The 25,210-nt window shown below is 43.5% G+C and overlaps 2 protein-coding genes across 2 annotated transcripts; one reads left to right on the top strand and one right to left on the bottom strand.

The window, feature by feature from the left end:
- Positions 1-4,996: 4,996 nt before the first annotated feature.
- Positions 4,997-6,049, top strand: LOC133910150 (L10-interacting MYB domain-containing protein-like). Its single transcript, XM_062352664.1, has 2 exons — positions 4,997-5,369; positions 5,465-6,049. Exons 1-2 carry the CDS (start codon positions 5,061-5,063, stop codon positions 6,047-6,049), a joined length of 894 nt encoding a protein of 297 aa, XP_062208648.1. The 5' UTR covers positions 4,997-5,060.
- A 3,816-nt stretch (positions 6,050-9,865) lies between these two features.
- On the bottom strand, positions 9,866-17,348 carry LOC133909069 (calcium-dependent protein kinase 3). The gene is made up of 7 exons (XM_062351344.1): positions 16,509-17,348; positions 13,151-13,294; positions 12,918-13,070; positions 12,053-12,168; positions 11,770-11,937; positions 10,170-10,400; positions 9,866-10,095 (listed from the first exon to the last, which is right to left on the bottom strand). The coding sequence occupies exons 1-7, from the start codon at positions 17,164-17,166 to the stop codon at positions 9,946-9,948; spliced, it is 1,620 nt and encodes a 539-aa protein (XP_062207328.1). The 5' UTR covers positions 17,167-17,348; the 3' UTR covers positions 9,866-9,945.
- Positions 17,349-25,210: the final 7,862 nt, after the last annotated feature.

Here is a 25,210-nt window from a genome sequence, read left to right as displayed (position 1 = left end):
CGGGAGTCAATCCGATGGAGCAGGATATGTGCCTTGTGGACAATTATTCCACAAACTCTATACTATAAGGACACAAAATATTTCCAAACTACTACTAAGAGACAAGAAAATATTTTGACAATCACTAGACGTGATGTAGTGATTATTGTTTCTGATCATGCCATAATTACTCTCCCTTTTGGTATATAAATCATAATCGATGATGCTCTATTGTATCTTGATTCAACCTATATCCGACAGTATGGTTTTCATATCGAAACCCATGATGAAAACAAAAGAGGAATTTATCCTCTTAATCAACGGATATGGCAAGCTTCCCAAAATACAATCTGGATTGTACTATACATACATCAAATCCCGTATAACATATTGCGTACAAAATAATTTTTATCTTGATCAAATCAAGACTTGGCATGATTGTCTTAGTCACTCTACCATAGAGATGATGAGAAAAATTACTAATAATTCTATTGGTCATAATATTCTTAAAATATTCAGATTTGTGTGCACCACATGTGTCACAGGGAATTTAATTTTAAGGCTCTCTTATCTTAAAATTCAAAATGTGCCACCCAATTTCTTGTACACATTCAAGAACATACATGTGGCTCTATTCAGTAATTTTATGGACCATCTAGATACTCTACAATACTGATTGATATATCTGCAAAATAGTCTCATATGTGTCCCTTATACATAAAGCACCACACTTATGCCAAACTCATTGCTCAAATAATTAGAATTAGAGCAAATTATCCTAGACGCAAGATCAAATTCATCCACATGGATAATGTCGTTCCTTAATGTGCATTCAATTTTTTTCATTTTATTTTAGGCATTATTGCATTAGTACCTTACGTGCACATTCATAATGGTCTAGTTGAATCTCTCATCAAGAAAACCAAATGTTTTGCATGACCAACCATAGAATTGCAATTAACCAATATCTTAGTGGTGATATGCGGTTTTACACACCGCATCATTACACCAATTCATCCAACTGCAATCATACAGCTCCCTCTGTTGCAATTGTTATGTGGAAATTTGGCCTCAGCTAAGTATTTCTCATTTGCGAATCGGTTACATTCTGTACGTACTAATATCAACACCATACAACATACATCAAAGGGTATTAGGGATCCATATGAGGTATAAGTATCCGTCAATCATATAATATCTCGAGTCTCTCACATGGTTCATATTCATTGCGTGTATGCTCATAATATTTTGAAGATAATTTCAGGCATTAGGGAGAGATTAATACCACAAAGAATACCAAGAATAATAAAAGAATGTCACATATGTTCCCATTCATTCCTCATATCTACGTACCTGATATCTGAATCATTATTTAGAACATCTTGTATTTGCTATATATTGTAAATAACCTATCAAGATACATTTACTGACAACAAAAGTGTCACCAAATCCTATATTCCTACTAAAAATGTGCTGAAAAGACTGGAGGTACCAAACAAAACTACAAACTCCCAAATCAAAAATAAGAGTGAGAGAAGTACGATCACAAAGGATAAAGCTTCTTGCAAGCTACTACAAAAACAGAGAAATTCCTCATCTAAGACAGTAAATACAAATTAATATCAAGTTGATAGACATTCTGTGGATATTCACTATCCAAACACATATGAATGTTCAGCATTTAAATACCCAGCATAAATGTGTACACAAATTCAGCGTTGGGTTATGGGAACACTCTAACTCCATTATTTTGAGAAATACATGGAGTTAAATGGAATAGTATTTCCACGAACTTTATTGATTTTGTAGAATCAATCAATACCAAAGACTAAAATTTGTCGACAAATATTTCTCCTTGAAAATTGCAGAAGATCTTCAATTGGATCCAGGCCAAAGTCCATGACCATGGCAGGGTGCCTCAAGCACTCAGACTGGACCAAATAGAAGTAAGCAATTAAGGTAGATTTGCACTCGCTCACAAAAGGAGAGGTATTCTTACAAAAAGAGAGGTATTCATAAAAGTAATACTTACACCTCTAATGTCTTCCCTACGAAAGAAAAATGAATTTTTATTCCATAAGGTGGTGAAATAGCGAGACTAGTAGCACAAGGGTTCACGTAGAGACCCGACATCAATTACGATGTTACATACGACATAGTATGTGTGAAAATTATGTTCTCATATTCAATATCATTGGCAGATCAAATAATTTGGATAGATTCAGACATATAAGTCCCTAATGGACTTCATATTCTGAATCTAAATACAAATTGCAATATATATTGTGTACAGCTTAAAGTCACTCCATGACTTTAAGCAATTAAGTTGATTGTGGTACAACTGACTAAATAAACTACTTCTATAGAAGGGTTACTCCAACGATTGCATATGTGTGTTCATAATGAAGTCTCAATTGAATTTTGTATCATGTTCTAATTACAAATGACAAAAATTGAGATGAAAGATTTGGGTAAAATCAAATTTCTCTTAAGTCTACAACTTAAGCATATTCCTTTAGGAATATTTATCTATCAGTCTACCAATATCCAAATGATATTGGATAATCATATCCATCAAAATGCTCATGATCATTCAATCCCTAAACATGAATCAAGATTTATTCATACCTTGGATTGACAATGAAAAGATATTGAATCTAAAGTTCTATATCTTAGTGTCATCAAAGCGCTTATATATCTTGCAAATCGTAATAGATCTGATATTTCATTTGTAGATAACTTGCTAGCTTAAATAACGCAGCTCTAACAACGCCATTAGGCGGGAGTCAAAAAGAGCATCTAAAGATATCTTTATAGCACCAATGATCTAGGTTTTTCTATCAGAAAAATCAAGATATGACCATAGTTGGATATTCATATTTTGGCTATATAATCGATCCCCATAACGTCAGATCACAGATTGATTTCATGATGATATAGTCTTTTTATAGGAGTCATCAAAACTGATTCCAATGGTTACTTCCATCTATCATTCTGAAACATTACATACATGTGTATAGTTTCACAGAATGATCAACCACATAAAATCTTGTAGTACTGGTTTCACTAAATCATCAACCATTATCTATGATGATAATTCGGTGTGCATTACTCAAATATAAATATGTTACCTAAAGAGCAATATAATTAAATATATTGCTCCTAAATTATTCTTTTCTCATAATAGGGAGATAGATATCTTGCAAACTAAATCATACGATATCTCGCTGATTTATTCACTAAGTCCTTATCAACTTTCACATTCCAAAATGTATTTATGGATTTGATATGCGGTGACTACGAGATTTGCAAGGTTCAGAGGTAGTAGATCCCTAAATAATAACATGTTCATAATTATATTGCACTCTTTTTCTTTATAAGTTTTTCCTATGCAGTTTCTCATATAAGATTTTTAATGAGGTAGTATCTATAAGATCATATGTCATATATCTTATTTTTTTCCACTGTAGTTTTTAAGGAGGTACCAAAGATATATCTATTGTTCTCTAAACTCGCTTATGAGTTTTGCTTTTTAATGGTTTTTCTCTTATGAGTTTACAAAGAAACAATAATCAATATATGTTGTATCATTTTCTTCTTATTTTTAACTAGATTTTAAAAGAGTTTTAACAACATATCACAATTATTCCTCCTACTCAAGAGGTTTTTGAATGTTTTAATATGATCTATAGATCATAGTTATTGTTCTTTAAGCTTGCCAATGAGTTTTTTCTATTTAGATTTCTTATATGAGTTTCAATAAAAACAATAACCAATATATGTCATATCATTTTCTCCTTATATTGTTTTATTGTTTTTAAAAGTGTTTTAATTGCATATCAACATATTATTTTATCTTCATATTTTCTCACAGGGTTTAAAGGAGTTTTCAACCAGAAGTTTACAGTTAATACGAACTAACGTACAGAGGATAAACATATGTGATCAATTAGAAGTTAACTTCTATCATCAGCAGTTATTAATGAAGAGATACTTTATCATCCCTTCACTATATATATATATATATGTATGTAAAGTGTATTCATCAATCAAAACAAAAAGTTTTGTTCTCTGGATCTACTGTCTCTCCACCGTTTTATTCTAAAGGCCTGTTTGGTAGTGCTCCTGGCTTCGGCTCCTCTATGAGAATCGCTCTAGATTAGCCAAACAGCAAAAAAACGGGCTGCTCCACGGTAGAATCAACGTGAATCGCTCTCCCGTTTTGTACTAGAACCTGAGAGTGAAAAAAACCTGCTTCTCCTGCTCCACCACCCGCTCCCCACCCTTTCGATTACGAACCTAGGCCTCAAGTTCGGAGTTATTTACCCACCTTTGCCACTGGTATATAGACAGCAAAAATCCCCAATCCTCCCAAGTCCCACCAGTTCGCATCCTGCGCTGCCCACGGCTCGCACCTGCGCTGAAGGCGGAGTGGTGACTAGGGTTGCGACGTGCGCTGCCCCGACCTGCGCCGGCGTTGTCGACCAGCTGCGTCACCCGCTCGCCTGAAGGCCGTCGTCATCCGTTTGTGTGAAGATCGGCCTCAAACTACTCCCCTGCAGGCCGCTGGCGCCCGCTCCCTTCAAAGCCACCGATGTCTTCTCGTCCCCAGGCCACAGCCGTCCGCTAGGGGGCAGCACTGCCAGGAGCCCAGAATCTCCTTCCAGGCTGCAGCCGAGCACTCCTCTCCAGGCCAAAGGTGAGGCCCTGCTTTTCCCTCTCTCACTCAGATCCGTAGGCCATGGCAAGAATAATATTTGTTTAAGGTTTGATTTGATAGGTAGATAAGCCAATCCATGCATAGGAGGCGTGACACAGGCTTTCTATATAGATTTATGGTGTAGAAAATTTGATCCTATTTACTAGCGCTGTCAGTATAGGAAAAACTATGAATTTGATGTCTCTGTCAAGTTGTTAGACAAGCACTTGCATGCATTTGGCCCATATCTTGCTGGAAAAAATAGTATCTAGTGCTATAGATGCTATTGAGAAAATAAATCTTGCTTGATTTGTGTAATTGAAAACAGCAGGCTCCTATCACGCAATTATTTGATTGCTCATGCTTGTGTAATAACAGCACCATGAAGGATGATAGTGCGGACTGGTGTGATGAGAACCTTAAAATAGTTTGTGAGTTATTTGCCGAGCAAGTTAGGGCCAAGAATCGATCGGGATCCCACTTAAACAGGCAAGGCTACAATAATGTAATTGCACAGTTCAAAGAGAGGACTGGGTTAACTTATACAAAGCTGCAGTTCAAGAATAAATGGGACAAGATGAAGAAAGATTACAGCAATTGGAAACAATTAGGAAGAGAAACAGGGGCAGGCTGGGACCCTGTAAAGAAAATGTATACCGCTCCAGATTGGTGGTGGAAGAAGACAAACAATGTAAGTTTATAGTGTATTTGTTTCCTGTCAATGCCTACTTGTGATGTATGTGTTTGTGTAAATATATAGCTGACATTTTTTTTTTACGTGTGCAGCAATTCAAAGGCATATCCAAGTTTAAAGACCGAGCACTTCAAAATGAAGATGAACTATCTGTCATGTTTGAAGATCTTCGGAACACAGGTGATGATCATTGGGCCCCAACTAGTGGTGACCTACCCCAAGGTACTGAAGGACAGCCAGGAGATGATAATAATAAGGATGTCGACATGGACGATGATGATGATAGTGATGGCGAGGATGGCACACCTTCTAGTTCTAAAGCAAAAAGACGTCGTGTGGTTGACAAAAAGAAGGTTAAAAAAGCAAAGACTAGTGGAGGACAGTGGATGCAGGAACATATGGCTAAAATTGTAGAATTGAATGAGAGGACAACCGCATCTTGTGAATCTGTTGTCTTGGCAAGAACACAAGACACACCTGGCTATTCCATAAAAGATATAATGGAATTAGTGAAGGCATGTGGTGCTACAGCTGGCACAAAAGAGCACTTTATTGCAACTCAAATATTTACCAAGAAAGCTGAAAGAGAGATGTTCTTGACATTGGATACGCCCGAGGAACGCTTTAATTGGCTGTCAATGAAGCATGAGTGGATGACTGTGAACAAGAAGGGCTAAGTAGTGGGAGCTTGTGAGTTACATGCATGCTGCATGTTTATCTGTATCATGTGTTCTTTAATTTTTCTCTAGACCTATTAGTTATTTCTATCATGTGTTCTTTAATTATCTGCTACTTATTTGTTTGTTGGCCTCTCATATCCATGTATGTGTAATGACCTATTATTTATTTGTTTAATGTCCTAGTGGTCAAATGTAATGATCTGTTCCTTATTTGCTACTATACAGATGTCTTCTTCTGAAAGTGATATGGATGGTAGTGAATCAGAAGATGATGAATTGTTTGATATGAGGGTCATGCAACTTATGAGACAAAATCAATCAAACTTGTCTCTTACTGCATGCCTCATAAACAATTATTTTTTAACCTATCATGACAAGAATCCGCCAAGGACTTCACAGCTACTTGGTTTTGCTTGGCTAATGGAAACATTGAACACTCCAGGTGAAAGCCATAGGATGTTTAGAATGGATGCACCTCTCTTTTACCAATTGCATGACATATTGGTGAGGGACTATGGGTTAACTTCCTCTATTCATATGAGCTCTATGGAATCACTTGCTATATTTCTCCTCACATGTGGTCATTCTTGGTCAAACGGTGCTGTTCAGAACAAATTCAAGCATTCTGGGGAGACAATTAGTAGGAAATTTTTTGAGGTTCTAAATTGTGTAGTCGGCATGTCCAAGCATTATATCAGACCTAAGGATCCAAACTTTCATAATGTGCACAATAGGATAAGAAATGATCAAAGGATGTGGCCACACTTTAAAGATTGCATTGGAGCTATTGATGGGACTCATATTAGTGCAACACCACCTCCAAAAGATTTTCTTAGATATCTTGGGAGGTCCGGTAAAGCAACACAGAATGTGATGGCGGTGGTTGATTTTGACATGCGCTTCACCTATGCATCTATTGGTCAACCGGGCTCTATGCACGACACTACTGTTCTCTATAATGCTCTTCAAGCTGATGAAGATATCTTTCCACATCCCCCTCTTGGTAATTTTGTTTCTTATCATTCATTTTTTCTTCCGTCAACACTTTATATTGACTTTGCACTACTTCGTGTTAGGAAAATACTATGTTGTTGATGCTGGATACCCGAATAGACCCGGATACTTATCACCATATAAAGGTCAAAGGTACCATGTTCCAGATTGGAGAAGCGGTCCGGCGCCTAATGGTGAGCAAGAAGTCTTAAACTATTTGCATTCAAGTCTTCGTAATGTTGTCGAGCGCTCATTTGGTGTATGGAAAATGAAATGGAGAATTCTTCTCAAGATGCCAAGCTATCCGATGGTGAAGCAAAAGATGATTGTTGCGGCTACCATGTGTCTCCATAACTTTATCCGTGAAAATCATGCACTTGACAACGATTTTCATAGATGTGATCAGGACCCAGATTATGTACCCACCATACCAACAAGGTATAGGAAACATGCCCCTTCTCAAAATGCCTCGGATGTGTCTACCTCACAAGCCAACGATAGGACTATGGATAGATTCCGTGATGACCTTGCTAGGGCAATCACTTTATCTAGGGCATAATCTCTTGTATTGTATGGGATTATTTTGTTCTCTTTTGAACATTTTGTTGTAATATATGGGACCTTGGATGTTGTGATTGTACCGTACAATATGATGTTAACTATTGTTAATTAATGTATGCACTTTATATATTTTATATGACGAATTTCTGTAGTCACAGTTTGACATTTACACATAAAATTACATAAATGTATCAAATAAATGGGTCCCTGTACATGATATGTCTTGCAGACATTAGTTTAGATAACCAAGGGTACTATGGACAATTCTAGAGCAATCTTCTCTTTCAGGAATCACTTCACAGTCAGCTTGCCAAACGATTTTATCAGCCAGAATCACTCCTACCAAAGAATCACTCAAAATCACTCCACCAGAGAATCAGGAGCTAGAGCCAGAGAATTAGGGAGTGGAGCTCTACCAAACAGGCCCTAATAAACACTACCGGCACGGCCGATATGGTCGATCGGGAGGAGAAGAGATCAACCCGCCACGTGCATGTTATCCTGAATCCGGCGCATTGTTTATCGGCAAAGCTGACAGCAACAGCAGCAGCATTGATTTAACCCCTGATGATCGATCAGCCTCCGTCCCTACCTCCATATATTGCAATATTGCATCATATAAAATCCCCAGCCGCAATGTATAAGATACTGCAACAAATCTCGTGCCGTCCGTAGCAAGGCGAGACCCCACCGGCCGGCGCCGCGCCGCCTCCCAGCCTCGGGCTCTCGCGACAAAAAGAAAGCGGCGTCCGCGGGGTGGCGCTGGCCAATAGGTGCAGCGCCGCAGCCGCAATCGAGGTGGGAGTGGGAACGGAATGCGCACGGGCGTGCTGCCGACACCGTGCGCACGCATGTCCGCTACTCCACTGGGCGATTCTTGCTCGTGTTTTGGCGGCGCGGCGCGGCGCGCGCACCGACAGAGCACAGCGGGGCCGGGCGGACGCTGCCAGCACCAGCCCAGGTTGCGCTGCGGCCTCCCGCTTTTTCCGGCAGATTTTGACGTCGGCTGGGGCACGTTTCGCTGTATGTGCAGTGCTGACGGGTGGAGTGAGCGAGTTGAGTCAGAGACTGGGACAGTGGTGGTTGGTGAGCAACTTCAACGTGATTTTAACTTCACGTGGCTGATCCTGCTACTCTGATGTGGTTAGGGTTATAAATATTATTAGTAACCGTTGGTTTATTGTGGTTATAGGACGATTCGGTCCGTATTATTTTTATAAATCGAAAGTTTATCGGTCAAATTTAAATTTAAAATTAAAAAAAATAAATTGACAAAATTTAATCGATTTTTATCGAATTCCATCGAATTACTGTATAGTTACCGCGGTAACCGTGATTACCACCGCCGGATGGTTTTTAAGGTAAAACACATTTATAAACTTTGACGTGCTTGCGTTGCGGGCCTGTTTTGTAGAATCATCGCCCACCTTCTTGAGTTGCAACCACCCTTTTGAGTTTTGACGACGGAAGTAGTATAGTAGTAGCAGTAGATAAGTGGTGCGCAAATGTTCCACGATAGTTGGTACGGTGCGCTGCGAGTAGGCCGCAGCAGCTCAGGTCCGGTTTAGTTGGGGAAAGAGGATGAAAACAGCGCATGCTATGCCGCGGCGGAAAGCAGTCGGCGCACACGGATTTATTCCTGCGGAGCGGATGAACGAATTGGGATTGATGCATTGGCGTTTGTATTTTTCACCTTCAGATGCTTATTAAATAGAACCGTGTGCTTCCCGGCTTAACCTTCAGATGCTTATTAAATAGAACCGTGTGCTTCCCGGCTTAACCTTGTTCCCGGAATTCGACCACATGATCCTAATCTTAATTATGCTCCACGGCTGATGCGACCATGGTTTGTGCACTGCAGCAAGGATGAAGCATTACTACGCGGAATTCTGGCACGTGGTTGAATTCTGGCAGCATCAGTCTCAATCTTCTGGATTACGAAAGCATCAGGTCAGAGCAATTTGCCAATACAAGTGCAGTAGGACACCACCCATTAGCACATTCGACATTTGCCAATACAAGTGCATAATGAATTTTGCGACCAGCTAGGAGGTCTACAAATTGCATTTCAAGACGGCAAAACATCGTGTTGTACAACACTTAGCATCAGGTGCCATAGGATCAAATAGCAGAAAGCAGGCGCACAGCATTTTTGGCACATCATTCGGCACGTGCTTGTCAGCGAAACCGAGAGAACTAATTACACAGGAAAGGCAATAAGAGGGTCCCACCTATCTAAATTTCCACGCAAAATAATCATGAGAAAAAGGCAAAATAGCTTCTGCTTAGTGGGGCCAAGGGCCTAACTACATGCACATATATGAACGCTGGGTGCAGTTTCACTCGACACCCAATTTTACCGACCCATCCTTTATAAGCTTCATGCTAAGACTGTTGAATCTTCCTCTTGAATAGTGCCGGGACGCCTTTCTCCAATCTGTACCGGTCTTCATCATTGCTACAAATTCGTCATAGCTAATCTTGCCATCCTGCAGATGCAAACAGAGAAGATATTTATTTAGATGAAGGGAGAACCAAAAGTAACGGTTGCATTAGAAATGACCTTATCAGTGTCAACTTCTTGCAATATGTCATTCACCACTTCCATGCTATCAGCTGCTCCATCATCCACTAGAGCCTCTCGAAGCTCCTCGGGCTCAATGTAACCATTGCCATCCTTATCAAAAAATAGGAAGGCCCGCCGAAGATGCTCATCATTTGCCATCCTTTGCAAATGAAGAGAGACAGCCAAAAATTCACCGTAATCTAGTGCTCCCCTACCATTTGTATCCACCTATAAGCAAACCAGAGCTGATCAAAGATGTGCAGAGTATACATTTAAAACTAGTCCTGCATTCAATAATATACCGCTGGCTCTCACTACCCCCCTCTTCCTGTCACATAGTTGTTAGGATATGTTAATACATCAAATCAATACAGATCATAGTTCCTCGCATGATACCATGGATCATCTGGATCAACTATCAAACTCAATCCACCAGAGAACTCAAAACTTAAGTGATTGTGTGTGGCCCAAGGTGACAAAAAGAAAATAGTATGAGGGTGAGGCAACGCTACCGAAGTGAACATCAACAAGAGGTGCAATAACTTCTTTTTAAACAATACAAGGAGACCACAATGGCTCTGGGAGGAAATGGCGGTTAATTAGTTTACTACCCTTTCTATTATTTTACATGCTGCTTAGATTTTTTCCAAATGCTGGCGTGAGACACCAAGGATAATTATCTCAGCATACAGTTGTATGACGAAATCGTCCCAACTAGTCTGCAATCTTCCACTCAGCAGTCAACTAGTTGAGGTTCAACTCCTATGCCATGGCAACAGCAATACTAGCTTGAATACAATGTAGGAAAAATAATGCCCCTAAAATGCTTGCATCCTAGCTTTTTGTGAGCTGGAAGGGGCAACCGAACAAGCAGTGGGGAATTTTCTACCTAGTTATGGAAAGGAATGCCAAACACATCAATGCAATAATCTATTGCCCGCTAGCATGTATAGAGTCTAAAATACAGCAGGAAACTCACAGATTAAGTAATTGCACCGTAATATTTACCAGGTATGGTATTTTTAAAAAAAATAAGTTAGCATCTAAGCAAACAGAAGGAAAATGAAGAGATCTGATCGAATGAAACAGTCTATTAGACCTCAGTAGGGTATGTTCCATCAGGTGGACATAGACACTAAAATGGAATACAATGGGGGTAGTCTCTAACATATCTAGCCTAATGAAGGCGGCACAGATGGGTAAGCCCCTTGTCTCCTACTGAAGAATGAGATGAATAATACGATGAGCAATAGTCGTCCTGGAAAAATCTGGGCCAGTTTAATCACCCAGGATCACAGAACATTTTGTTGATGTAGAATGATGCAGTGTTCGGTACTGAAAAATCCTGAGAACATTACGCGGAAGATGGCAAATGAAAGGAGTGCATTAGTGATTAGACACTAGGAGAACATTATGATAGGTGGTCTTTCCATGATATTGCCTTCACCTCTGTTGTTCTTCAATGTATCATATCTTTTCTATAACATTTCTACTAACAGGTGGTTTGTTAATCACTTATGATGCTCCTAAGGAAATACTGAACTCTTGGCTTGCCTGTTTTTGTGAGGACTGGAGGGGGATTCTTTGAAACACTTACAGCTTCAATGAGCATCTGCACTTCTGATTCCGCAAGATGAGATCCAAATTTTGCTATTCCACTCTTTAGTTCTTCATAAGATACAATCCCATCATTGTCAGTATCCATAGCCTTGAACATCTCCTTTATGTCCTCAACTTCCTCAGCAGACAAATGATCAGCGATAACCTAGTCAAATACATTCACCAGTTCTTGTCAGTCAACTGTCGACTTCTATGACAGAGACTAGAGAAAAATTGAACATCAGACCAGGATGAAAAGGTTAAGTGAGCTCGATACAGACCCTTAGAGCCCTTCTTTTGAATCTGTTCATCCTAGAAAATTGTTTGAGCCTTGACTTCACAATATCTCCAAGAGGAACATTTGGGGCCTTCTTAGCATTTTGAAGCCAAGGATGTTCTGTATTTTTTTAAAAAAAACATCAAGATTCCTCATAGAATAGGTACAAAATGACGGTAAAGAAGTTACTTCTACCATAGTAACATACCAGATTAATAAGAATTCAAAAACTTTGATTTAAAAAAAAAAAAGACATGATTTATGCTTAAGAAGATAAAATACAGGTTCTCGTGTAAACATCAAGCTATGAAGTGGAACACCCTTTTGATACAAACTTCTCTTGACAGAGTTTTAGCACAAACATTATACAGAAATCCCAAGCAATGACAGCGCACAACATGGCTGAATTTCATCTCCGGCTAACATACTAAAATGTTCAATTATGTAACAGACTGTCTGGTAAACAGCTAAAGACTGAAGTAAATTTAGCAGGTTCTAAGCACAGTTGTTTCTTTTAGAATAGCTTAGCACATCATTGAATTAGAATAGCTCTATTTATTTTTTTATTTTTATTTTTTTTTTGGGGGGGGGGGGGGAGAGTTGACTAGAATCCTACTATTTCAAATTTAAAACTGTAAATATTTTAAATCGAGTCTGCTGAACATTTGGACAATAGTTGAATGTAAGGCTACTGACCACTTTAAATGGAAATGCACTACTAATGTCAGATCAAACTGGAGACCATCATGATTTTATATTATTGCAAGCAACAGGAAAACAGAAAAGAAAAGTTGTGAAAGTTTTATTATGAGGGCAGTATGCCAGTAGCATATTAGGGCCTGCTTTCTTTAGCACCAGATGTGACATACCGAGAACCTGCTTTGCAGTTAATCTGAGCTTTGGATCAGGCTCCAGCATGTGACGAACTAAATCTTTAGCATTTTCTGAAACATTAGGCCAGGGTTCCCGCTTAAAGTCAATATTTCCACGAAGAATAGCCTGTGCCACCCCTTGTTCAGTCTCTGCAATTTTTCCAGGTAAGGGTTCTGAAGGAGAGTAAATCTAATGACAGAGACACATTGAATAGAAAAAGGTAATTTACCAGCCCAAAATGGAGGAACTCCACATAATAAAATATATAAGATAACTCCTGCGCTCCATATGTCTATTTCCGGTCCATAGTTCCTCTTCAATACTTCAGGAGCCATGTAATATGGGCTTCCCACAATTTCTGAAAAATGTTCACCTAAAAAATAGAACAATATGATAAGAAAAGGGTGAATAAAACTAGAGCTTGATTGTATAGTAGGCATGCCTGTCATGCAAGCATTGCAAATAAACTACATTGTAATTAACAGCATCACAAATGGAGACAGTGCCAGTATTGATGAGGCTTAAATGCAGTCTGTTATCTCCTTTTTAAGAAATAAAGTAAACACTTCCTCTTGACATTAAATTAGTGATTAGGCACTAAAATCCATAATCAATGGTGAAGTGTTGAGATTCCTCAATTTTCATGAAGTACTCAGCAATTTAATTCCAAAATTTACAAATGTTCCGCAAACAAAACAAAAACACTTGCGGAATTTCCAGGTAGCCCCTTTTGTGGGGAATGCTGGTACCTAGTAATATTGACCACAGTAACAACAGAGATATTCAATTATCTATAGAGGAAACATACAACATAACAGATCCGCAAGGTGCAAACGTCATGATGAGAATTCAGTACCTCCTACTGAATAACGTATAGCAAGCCAACTAAGATTGCAGCATAGTACCGGACAAAAAACCGCTAAGTATTTGACTTAAAGACTTATCTTCGAAATTTCACTAGAAGCAAAGAACTAACAGTCTAAAAGAATGAAGAGGAGATAGTAGGGCCTTAAGAACAAAACAATAGTGAAGATCAGCAGTCCCGCAGTTAAGTTTTGCTCCGGGTAAATTCTTGGTATTTGGCCGCCAAACAGAAGGCAACATTGAACGAATTATCATAGTACAAACTATACATATAACAAATGAGTAGGTGACACATTCCTTGAATATTTCCAAACTCTAGATAGCCACTACAGCGACATTCAATGAATTAACTATATTTAGTTCCTAATAGCACATGAAAAACAAACCATGTAACAGCAAAAGGTTAGCTGAAGGACACAGACTTGTAAATAAAAACTAAATTCATGTGGATATGCAGCATCTTAGTCCTCAAACAATGTTTAGCAAAGGTGATACTATGATTAATTTAGAGGATACAAAAGTTTTAGTTGGTATCAAACAAGGAAAATTGGTTGTAAGCCACTGAAAGATCACCACTTAGTTATATACCATCAAAAGACATTGGTAATACCACTGAAAGATCACTACTTTCCTTTTTATATCATTAAGTCCATTGTTCTTGTTATTATAGCCATTTTTCTCCTTTTAAAACAAGAGCCACACAAGTGTAATACCAAATACAACCCCGCATATGTTAGCCGAATCACATCTCCGGCAAAATCGAAGCAGTCTGTTCGTCCAAATCAGTGAGAGAAGCCCACATTATACATCCAAAACAAATGCAGACAAAACTTCGCAAATTAAATCCCTAAAGTATGAAAAGGCATCACACATTTTTTTCAAGACCTATGCAAGAGAAAACACCTAAATGCCCTTTGATTCTTTAGTCTTCTTGCCTCCATGGCCACTTCACTGGTGGATCACCCAGAGCAGGCAGGAGGTGAGATCAGGCGGAGCGGTGGATATCGTTACGGGTAGCAGGGGATTGAAGCTGGGATTGTTGCGACTCGAGCTTGGGTCCGAGTGAGGAGAAATGTCAGGTTGAGAGAGAAGGGAGCAGCTCCCTGGGGGAGAAGGGCCAAAAGGAAGGGCAAAATTTCTAGTATTAACAGATGCTAGGCCAACCTTGACAGGAGCGGCTAACAAAAGATTGAGGTTAGGATGGTATTAGAGTGTACCAATTTCTTTCAATGGTATATAACTATAGTGGCAATCTTTTGGTGGCACACATCCAATTTTTCCTTCAAACAAAGTGTGCAGGGTGAGCACTATATAGTATATAGTTTAAGGGCTGAGTATTCAAGTAAGTTACATCAGAGGTTTAAGAATACAATTTTTGTGTAAACTTTGCAAGCTTCCACACTATTTTGTGCAGGAAATCGGACTCAATTTGCAAACCAAATAATAAAAATAGCAAATGGGTCATTCTTAATTAATTGGGGGAAGCAAAGACAAACAAAAATCAAAGGGAATGGTACGGTTGAGACAGTGGAGGGCCCAAGTTGGGGCATGGGTGTACATCTATACAGTCAAATATATTTTTTTTGCAAAAAAAAAACTATTCATATGTACTAGATGTAGATATTAGTAGTTGTTAGAATTACGTGTTGTATTCCCGCTCAATAGACCATTCATACTCTCACAGGCATTTTCTCACTACCGCACTCCACCATCTTAAAGCCTAATTAGCTCCCGGTGGCCCAATGTGCAATGTAGCTTGGTTATCGAATATTTTTTTTTAGCTACGTACACCCATTGTTAAATTGTTGGGCCCACCACTGCCTAACAGGAATTAAAGTCATAAAAGTTCGTTAGCGGAGAAGAATTCACCCATAACAATCATGGTAGAGAACTGCTTTATCTTACTTATCAACATCCCAGATTCAGACCAGTAAACTCACTTGATAAGTTGATGTTTAAGTCCAAACCACTACAGTTGTATTTGGGAACTGCATTGAAAATAAATACTGCTAACAGCACTATGAATTATTATTCACAATAAGAATATGCGTCACATCTGCTCCAATAATTTCAGCACTATATAATTTATCCCCAGTACAGTAAACTGAGCTCACAACACATATTGAAGAAATGGATGTACTGATAACAATGCATGTGATACAAAATAACTGAATTTAGCAATAACTATCGCATTACTAATTGTTCATCATAATCACATAAATAGCGGACCACACTACAAACATCCTAAAAACTTGACGTACCAACCAGGCAACCACTGAGCCCACAGCAATATGTTAGTTCTTCAACAAACCAAAATGTTCTGTAAAAGGGGAAAAAAGGGCACAATTGAACTAATGCTATGTAAAGATCATCAGCTCCTTCAACAAATCCCGATAAAAGGAGGTGTTAACAATATCACTTGACCACTCCCTAATCCTGCCTTCAAAAATTTAATTATAAAGAATATTCAGAGCAACAGTTTGCATTCACTACCCTGCCCAAACTGCTGCCGGTAATCCAAAGTTCCCAATTGTAGAACCACCAAATTGTAGTCGGATTACACAACAAAGTAACCACATTTTTTTACCGAATCGAAGCTAAGTAACTGCATTTTGCTAAGAAATCCACTGCCCAGTGCCCCCCAGAACACCCCCACTAAAACCAGAAATCCCGGCACGAAAGTTCTCCCAAATCCGGAAAGGATCTCGGCTGGGGTGACTCACCGGGCTTGAAGAAGATGGAGAGACCGAAGTCGATGGCCTTGAGCGGCGAGTTCTCCTTCTTGTTTGCGAAGAGAAAGTTCTCGGGCTTGAGGTCGCGGTGGATCACGCCGTGGCGGTGGCAGAGCTGTACGACCTCGACGATAGTGCGGGTGACGTTGGCGGCGGCGCGCTCCGTGTAGTGGCCCCGTGCGACGATACGGTCGAAGAGCTCGCCGCCTTCGCAGAGCTCCATGACGAGGTGCACGGCGCCCTCGTCCTCGCACGCCTCCCGCAGAGACACGATGAAGGGACTCTTGGGCAGGTGGCGCATGATGGCAGCCTCCCGGCGCACGTCCTCCACGTCGACCGCCGTCCGCAGCTTCCGCTTCGAGATGGACTTGCAGGCGAGCAGCTCCTTGGTGTCCCGATCCATGCACAGGTACGTCACTCCGAACTCCCCGCGCCCGAGCTCCCTGTCCAGGACATACTTCACGTCGATCCCGATCACCTCGCACCCCTCCTCTCCCAGCACCGTGAGCCGCTTCTGCCCTCCGCCGCCGCCCCCTGCGGCGCCGTTCCGCGGCTGGTGGGGCTTCTTCTTCGCGTTGGATGCGGGGAAGTGCGAGGAGCTGACGTCCTCCCGCGCGACGGCGGCCGGCGAACGGCAGCAGTTGCCCATGTCCGCGCGAGATCAGAAGCCGGGAGGCTAGGGTTTGCGCGGCATTGGGCGCCGCTGGGGTGGTGGGGAGAGGAGGAGGAAGGATACAGCCTGCGGAGAGACAAGGTGAGAGACGCAGAGGGGAGTAGAAGAGCAGTAAACTGTGCCGGGTAACGGTATGGAGGAGGCGCTGTGTATGGGGGGCTGGGGACGCGTAGCCGGCGTTGCGCGGGCGGCAGCTTTTAGACCGACGAGGACGAGGCGGGAGGGCGGAGGGGAACATTCCCACGTGGCATCGCGGCGTGTGCCTTACTGGTCGCTGGCAGGTGGGCCTTTGCCGTTTGGGTGTGTCTCCTGGTGCGGTTTGGGTTTTTGCGGGGAGTGATCCCATTGCAACGTAGGTGGTTTGAGTGTTTGACTGCTCTCCGGGGCTCGGACGGCGTGGGGGCGCGGCGATAGAAAAGAGGGAAATGGAAATGGTGTATCCCTTTCTTTTAATTTCGAATTGGTAAAATAAAATGAAACCACTTTAATTTACGCAGAGAAATAATGAAACTGCTTGATTAAATAATTTATCAATCATGGATGTTCGCGGTTAGCTAGTGCATCTACAGTAATCACACGTGAGTTGGCTATTAACCGAGGTAAAGGAAAGAGGATAAGTGGGGAAATTGGTCACAAATATAAGTCCACTTGAACTTTGCACGAGAATTAAGGTGAATATGCAATGTTATTATTGCCCATTGTTGATAACTAAGTTACCGTACAATAGAGATCTTCGAATAAGAGGGAGAGCCTAAGGCTTCGAAACACGACACATGTTTATGAGTATGTCCTTTCAGTTACAGTATTAACATATTTATAGTTTGTACTCAACCACTTTACACTATAATTTACAGTATTGTCCTCCTACCTGTTATATTTCTGACATATTTGGAGACATTTTGATACAATCCTAAACACATTAGTACATTTATAACTATACCTATACCACTATGCGGGCTTCAGCAAACACCGTACCTTCACCTAAACACTCCGAAGGTCAATCACAGGCAGGGGCCTTCGATGTAGCCTGAACTGGCTTTGACGCTGCGTCGTGAGTTAACCTTCAGTCTCCGTCCGAAGGTCCGCCAGAGGCTTCGCCTATGATGATACTCGACGTCGCGAGTTGACCTATGGTCTCCATCTGAAGGCCTACCAGAGGTTTCATCAGCGCTTTCTGAAACACAATTGCATTATTCATTAGTAAACGGGTATCATTGATCTTCGACTCACCATCCGAAAAGGACATGTGAGACCATTCTCCAACACCCGTCAACTTTTGCTAGAGATGAGGCCGGTGGCAAGTTTACTGGGTTAATTATGATGCATTTAAATAGGAGCAAAACTAAAATAAAAAATGCATTAAAGTTGTTGATGGATCTATATTTAGTGAATTAGAAAGGATGCTAAATGAACTTATATTTCGTATCAGAGGGAAGCATTATATGGATGGCGCCAATTCAGCCACATAGTAGATCCGCATATGAAATATTCTACCCGTTATAAAGTGCATGCGATCCCACGTAGTGTTTAACTATTTGAATCCTTCAGCACCTTCTTCTCTTCGTAACCGCGAGGCCGTAACTTCGCTCCCTTTCGTGGATTCCATTCAACAATCACGTTAGAGTAATAATGTGCATTGAAATCTCATGTGTCAAGCAAAGCAAGCAACTCCCTCCTCGTACTTGTTGTCTCAATTTACCCATGTGAAAGTTTGAAGTTTTGAGTCGAAAGATTTAGGTTTTGAGTTTAGAGATTTCAAATTTGCATGTTAAAGTTGAATCATTTGAGTTGATAGCATGAAGTTCAAACTTTAATGAATAGAGCAAAACAAGTTCTACATCTTGTAATAGGTATTAATGGATATCAACGGAGCAGGGTCTAACGATACACCGTGACAGCAACACACCTCTTTGTAAATGTATGAAGTTGAAGGGTTGGAGGGAGTCTAAATTCGGTGCTATTTATGAAAGTGTTTTCCAAATGATCTCTTACTTTATATCTTACTAGCTAAGCCTATAGGTTACAATGAAAACATAACTATTGAACATGATAACATTAAGTATAAACTCAAAATATGAAGATGTGGATACGTCATAAGAGTATAAATTCAAAATATAAAGATGTGGATACGTCATGAGAGCACCGTCGAACAAATACGTCGGGAGCGATGTCATAGTTTTATTTTAAATGGGATCAAAAACTAAGTAGGAGATTATCCGCTAATTTTTCTTATAATTTATTTATTTATTATGTAAAATATGTTTTATATTTGTAGCCTATAACGAGACGGGAAAGCTAAAGGACAACTTATATGATAAAAGTTGATAAATTATTCAAATTTTAAGGGTTTTATTAAATAAGAGAAAAGTACGAGGAGATGTGACGCGAAAAATAACTCATATTTTATATAGTAGAAATATAATATTCTATTTATGGATGATCTGCCGAATGCCTGACAATACGATTAAATTTGCTTGATGTTTACGGGTGATGCTTTAAAAAAATTATGAGCTTTTAATTCATGATGGAGAGATGACTTAATCATGGCACTATTCTCGTCAGAAAATGTCAAAAATAGTGTTTTCGCAGCACCTAACCGCGAAAGAAGACGCCTAATTCCTGAACGAAATGTCGTGTGCGACGTGTAATCCTATTTTTCTCTTACTCTTATCTACCCCTTGACTCAACATGTGGATGAGAAACTTAGTTTATGCAAACCAGCTATGCAAATAGTTTCAGAAGTTTGTTGAAATGTTAAAATCTCAACAAATCCATGGACTTTTCCCAACTACCAAAAGAAGCTTCTTGCAGTGCTAAATTATACGACCTTGCGCCAAATTTCAATACGCTCTAGACTCTGCATGACAAAGTCATCAAAAGTACTTGGATGTTCTCCATAGTGAGCCACTCACGCTCAACCTCAGACAATTTGCAGTCCACAAAATACAAAGGCCAAGATGCTCTTGCGGTTGCTTCCAAAAGCCCCAGCTGCGAAGAGACAGGATACGCTGGTACATCTACAGTTCTACACTCCTTCCCCCTTGCCGTGTTACGTGTTCCAGATAATCTCATCATTAGACCCGTGGGTCTGGTTACCGGCAGATTTTGCACTCGATGGGTCTAAGTTTGGAATTTATTTCTCGCTCACAGGTCTATCGGGTTGGGTACCCGATTAGGGTAGGATTGGGCTCGAGTTTTGCATTTTGCTTGCGGGTGTCATGGGTCGTTGAAACCCAGCCTAACTCCCCTGGTCTCTCTTCAGCCCGATACCAAACGAGCCTATCAAACTATCCCGGCCTCCCCACCCTCCCCTTTGCCTCCCCTGCTCCCCCATCCCGACGGCCCGGCCTCAGGCCTCAAGCCTCCCCGCCCGGCCACTGCCCCTCACCGCCAGCTCTCTCGCCCGGTCATCATGTCCTCCTATCCGCCTCCCCACCCTAGTCTCCCCGCCCTGGCCGCCCCGACCTCCCCACCCCGCCACCGCCCCTCCCCGGCCTCTTGTCTGCCTCCCCTCCCCGGCCTCCCCGCCCCGCCGTCGTGCCTCGGCCTCCCTACCCGGCCCCATCTCCACGGCCTCCCCGCGCGGCGTTGACCCGCCCCATGCCATCGCTGTTGCACTGCGCTGCCCCGCACCCCGATCTCCACCCTGTGCCGGTGTTGCCCCGCCATGTGCTACCGTCACCGGCGTTGCATCGCCCTGCGCCCCTGTCTTCACCGGCTTCCCAAGATCTAGATCTGAGTGCCTGACGGGCACCCGAAACCCAACCCGTGCCCATCGGGTGTTGGTTCGAGTGGTGCTTTTTGCCCGCTTTCTATGTCGGGTTCGGGTTATAGTGAGGCTGGTGGGTTTCGGGTTGGACCCATTGCCATCCCTACAAAAGAGAGCACTTTCAAAATACACAAGATTGGACGATGCAAGCTCCGGCTTGAAATTAGCCATGCTCTCGATGCCAAAGGGCGACAACGACTACTCGATGAAAATACACCAAGCTTCGGTATCAGCCATGGAACACAACGGGTGAAACTTCCGCGTAAATAAAGTACTCTCACGCATTTCAAAATGTAAGTGGTTAACCTAGTTTGAACTCTAAGAGTACACTTTGAGTGTTAATATCTCTTATATTATATTGTCCGTGACTCTAAATTGATATCACATGAAAATACTTTCAAATATGAACCAATGATACTAAATTTGTATCCTATAATATACAAAATTTTAGACTAATTTCTTTTTAACAGACGATGTCCATTTCTATTGATATAGCAGGAAAAAAATACAAGAATATAGCCCTAGGAGGCTATAATCAGGAAAAAATGACAACTACCAACAGTTAAAAACCACTAACAATAACTAATAACCGCAACCAACGACAGCAACAACTAACAGCAAAGAAAACAACAACAAGCGGCACCAAGATGCCGACAACTCCCACACCACAAAAGCCACTCCCTATCTGGACATGAGGGCCAAAACCACACAACATCAAACCGATCGCCGCTGAGCGGGAGTCATCGCCACTGTGCCAACACATAGTCGGCATGCTGGCATACCAACATAGCTGCTTGCACATGCTTGTGACCATGTCCTGCACCGAGGTAGCCACTGCCATTCAGGGCTAGCCACCACAATTCGCTACAAGCCTTGTTGCCAACATGGCATCGTTGCCGCTTGCATCGTCATCGACGCTGTCCTACACCAAACTAGCCACAGCCAAGCAGTGCTAGCCGCTGCACTCTGCTACAAGCTGCCATGCCAACACACGTGCGACTATGTCTGGCCGCCGCCACATCGTCCATGTCCTCCAAGACCTGGCCACCTTTGGCCTCATCCCAGTGCCGAGGCTTCGAACTGGTGAGCACCGAACAAGCCGCCACCATATAGGGCTAGCCATCATCGCGCCACCCTGTCGTCGTCTGCCCCAACACCTCGACTCGTGCACGTAGTCGCCAATACCCTGGTCGCGACTGAGCATCGACGGAAGCCAATGCGAAGCAGATCGCACCACACCGAGAAAGTTGCTGTTGCGTGGGGCCCATTTGCCACAGTGCCGCTGTAGCACCGCATAGACCCACCAACCTAAGCATTAGACCAGATCCGATCACCTCCGAGGCTGCCTCAAGCTCTCGTCGCCTCGAAACACAGTGCACGGGTGCCACTCCACACCCATCACTGGACATCATACCTTAAATCCAGTTTTCTTCGCCATCAGGGATGCGCGGTACCGCTCTACACCCGTGTGCATCCGCCTTCTACTGTGCCGCCACCAAAAACACATGGCCGCATCACGCGCGTAGTCGCCTGGATGCCACCAACAACGACAACCTAACACCTCAGTACCGCACCACCACACCCCTAGCTGGCTTCCAGCACCACAATCCTCCTCCTGTCTGCACCGCAGGCAACCACCCAAGTGTGATGCAGCACCATGCCGCTCCGTCCTAGTCCTCACCACCAGTCACTGCACCGGCACACACCCGCGACACCCTGAGTTTTTCGTTGCAGCCGACCATTGCACCCCCAGGAGAGCAGACCCACATGCCTCGAGCCATGTCCTCCCTGCTAGCCTCAGCATTGCCCAGGCACAACGCACCACCGCGCCGCTCCAGGCCTCATCCTCGTCATTGCCGTGACATCTCCCAAGCGCGGCGTATGCCCGTATCGCCCCGGTCCTCTTCCTCATTGCTGACCGCACATCACTTAGCGCCTAAGGAGCGCAACCTCGAAGCGTCGCGCTGTCGGTGACACAGGAACCAGGGGTCCTCGAGTCCCGAGGCCAGAACAGCAGAATGCCACGTTGCGCCCTCCCGCGGGGGTTATCTCCCCGAGGTACGAGAAGACCAAATCCCGGAAGAAAGTGCTCGGGGCCATAAATAGTGGTCTCCGAGTACCCAAGTTCCCCGATGACCCGAGAAGACCAAGTACTGAGAAGAGAGTGCTCGGGGCTGCGAACAGTGGCCCCCGAGCACCCAAGTCCCCTGACGACAAGAAAAGCCAAGTACCGGGAAGAGGGTGCTCGGGGCTGCGAACAGTGGCCCCCGAGCACCCGAGTCCCCTGAGGACCAAAGGGAAGTCAGTTCCGAGAGAGAGTGCTCGAGGCCGTGAACAGTGGCCCTCGAGCACTCAATTCCTCGAGGACCTAAGCAGTCAGTTCCGGGAGAGAGTGCTCGGGGCCGTGAACAATGATCCCCGAGCACTCGGTTCCTCGAGGACCAAGAAGGGGCATATCCAGGAGAGAGTGCTCGGGGCGACGAACAGTGGCCCCTGAGCACTCGGTTCCCCGAGGGCCCGAGAAGTCCTTCGCCGGTGGCCCCCACAGGGGCCCAGCGGTGAGGTATCAGCTGGTGAGAGGTCCGATGCTGCATTTAAGAGGGTGCGTGGCCTGTCATTTCCAACTGCTCCCCCCACGCTTTCTGTCAGTCCCTGTCACGGCCTGGTAGGAAGGCGTGAGGACATTTAATGCACGGGTCCCATCGCGCGTTATCCAGCGCGCCTCGAGATAACGTCGTAGAGCTCGAGGCACCCCGCCTGCTGCCCTGTCGTGTCAAACCTGCTCTGACCGGGCGGGCACGCCGGGCTGCTCGGTGGCTGCCCGGTGGGCCTTCCCCGCGGCGCCCGTTGAAAAATGGCATGATGACGAACAAGATCGGATGGGGGCGTGTTTTCAACCCTACCCGTCACCTCGCGCAGCAACCCATGATGGTTACTTTCCATTTATGGCGCCTTGGAACTCGCGCCATCCTTTCTGGGCACGCTATCGCCCCGGCCGATATTTAAGCTGGGCGGGCACCCCGGAGAAAGACAAGTTGTGGAGTACGAGTTGTGGACAAGTCTCGAAGAACACAAGACAGAAGCTTAGATCAGCCGAAGAACAAGGAGCACGAAGCTCTAAGCTAGACAAATATTCCTGTAACTCAGCAGATACTCAGAGAGATATTCTCAGAGCATTTATAGCATACACACAGGAGTAGGGTGTTACGCTCAGTGCGGCCCGAACCTGTCTAAAAATCCCCTGAGCATTTACTACTTCCTGCATCCGATCATTCCATTCCACCTGCATCTTATTCACGCCCATTTATTTCACCTACGAAGCGGATTCAGAATCATCCCCCGGCCGAATCTCAAAGGGGTCCCTCTGGATCCCCGTTTGAGGAGTTCACCCTCCGACACGCGCCGAACCTCCACCTGCACTGCGCCATCAGCCTGCTGACCCTTCATGGCACCACACCACTGCACTCACCACATCGCGCCTTCGGACGCCGCATCGCGCCTCTGCGCCAGCCACGCCTGCTATGCCTCCGCGGGCTCTACGCCTGCCGCTCCGTGCCTCTACGCCCAACACGTCGCGCCTCCGCAGCCGTCGCACTGTGCTTCTGTGCCGCTCCTCTACGTCCCTCTGCGCCATCGCCACTGCACGCTCAGCGCTGCCACTCCTACGTGGATCCTGTCGACGGAGCATCAGATCCGTCCGCCCCCGAGCTGAACCGACCCATCAACACTCAGATCCTATCGTCTACTTGTGGGGCGTCGAGATCTAGTGAGGCGAATCAAGGGGAAGCCCCGTCGCCGTCCTTGCGGCCGCGCAGACTTCCGACGGCATGCTCGGACGGCGATAAGGCGGGCAGAGAGGTTAAAGGGGGGAGGCGTCGCTAGGGCTTAGCCCGAGCCACCCCTATAGGGTGACGCGGAGCATGTTCTTTTCATTGTCGCAGAGTATACGATATTGCTTCCTTAGACTAATTATTTATCAAATATTAAAAAGTTTGAATTTTTAATTGTGCGCACCTTAAAAAAAAGAAAGAGGGTACAACGAGAGACTGTGTGGCCGGCCGCCTTGTCCGCGGCATGGACAGCGAAATCCTCAAAAGCAGCAGCGAAACATCGCCGTCGGTCGCAGGTAAATTCAGAAGCAGGATCGGCAGCTGCTGTAGATAGATTCTGCGCGCATGTCAGGGCAGGGCTGCCGTCTGAACACAAAACCAGGGCTCACCGGCTCAAGCCTCGGCATTCGGCAGCAGTCAC

The sequence above is a fragment of the Phragmites australis genome, chromosome 2 (genome assembly GCF_958298935.1).
Source record: "Phragmites australis chromosome 2, lpPhrAust1.1, whole genome shotgun sequence".
In the NCBI taxonomy this organism is placed as follows: Eukaryota; Viridiplantae; Streptophyta; class Magnoliopsida; order Poales; family Poaceae; genus Phragmites; species Phragmites australis.
This window is presented reverse-complemented; position numbering and strand designations above follow the sequence as displayed.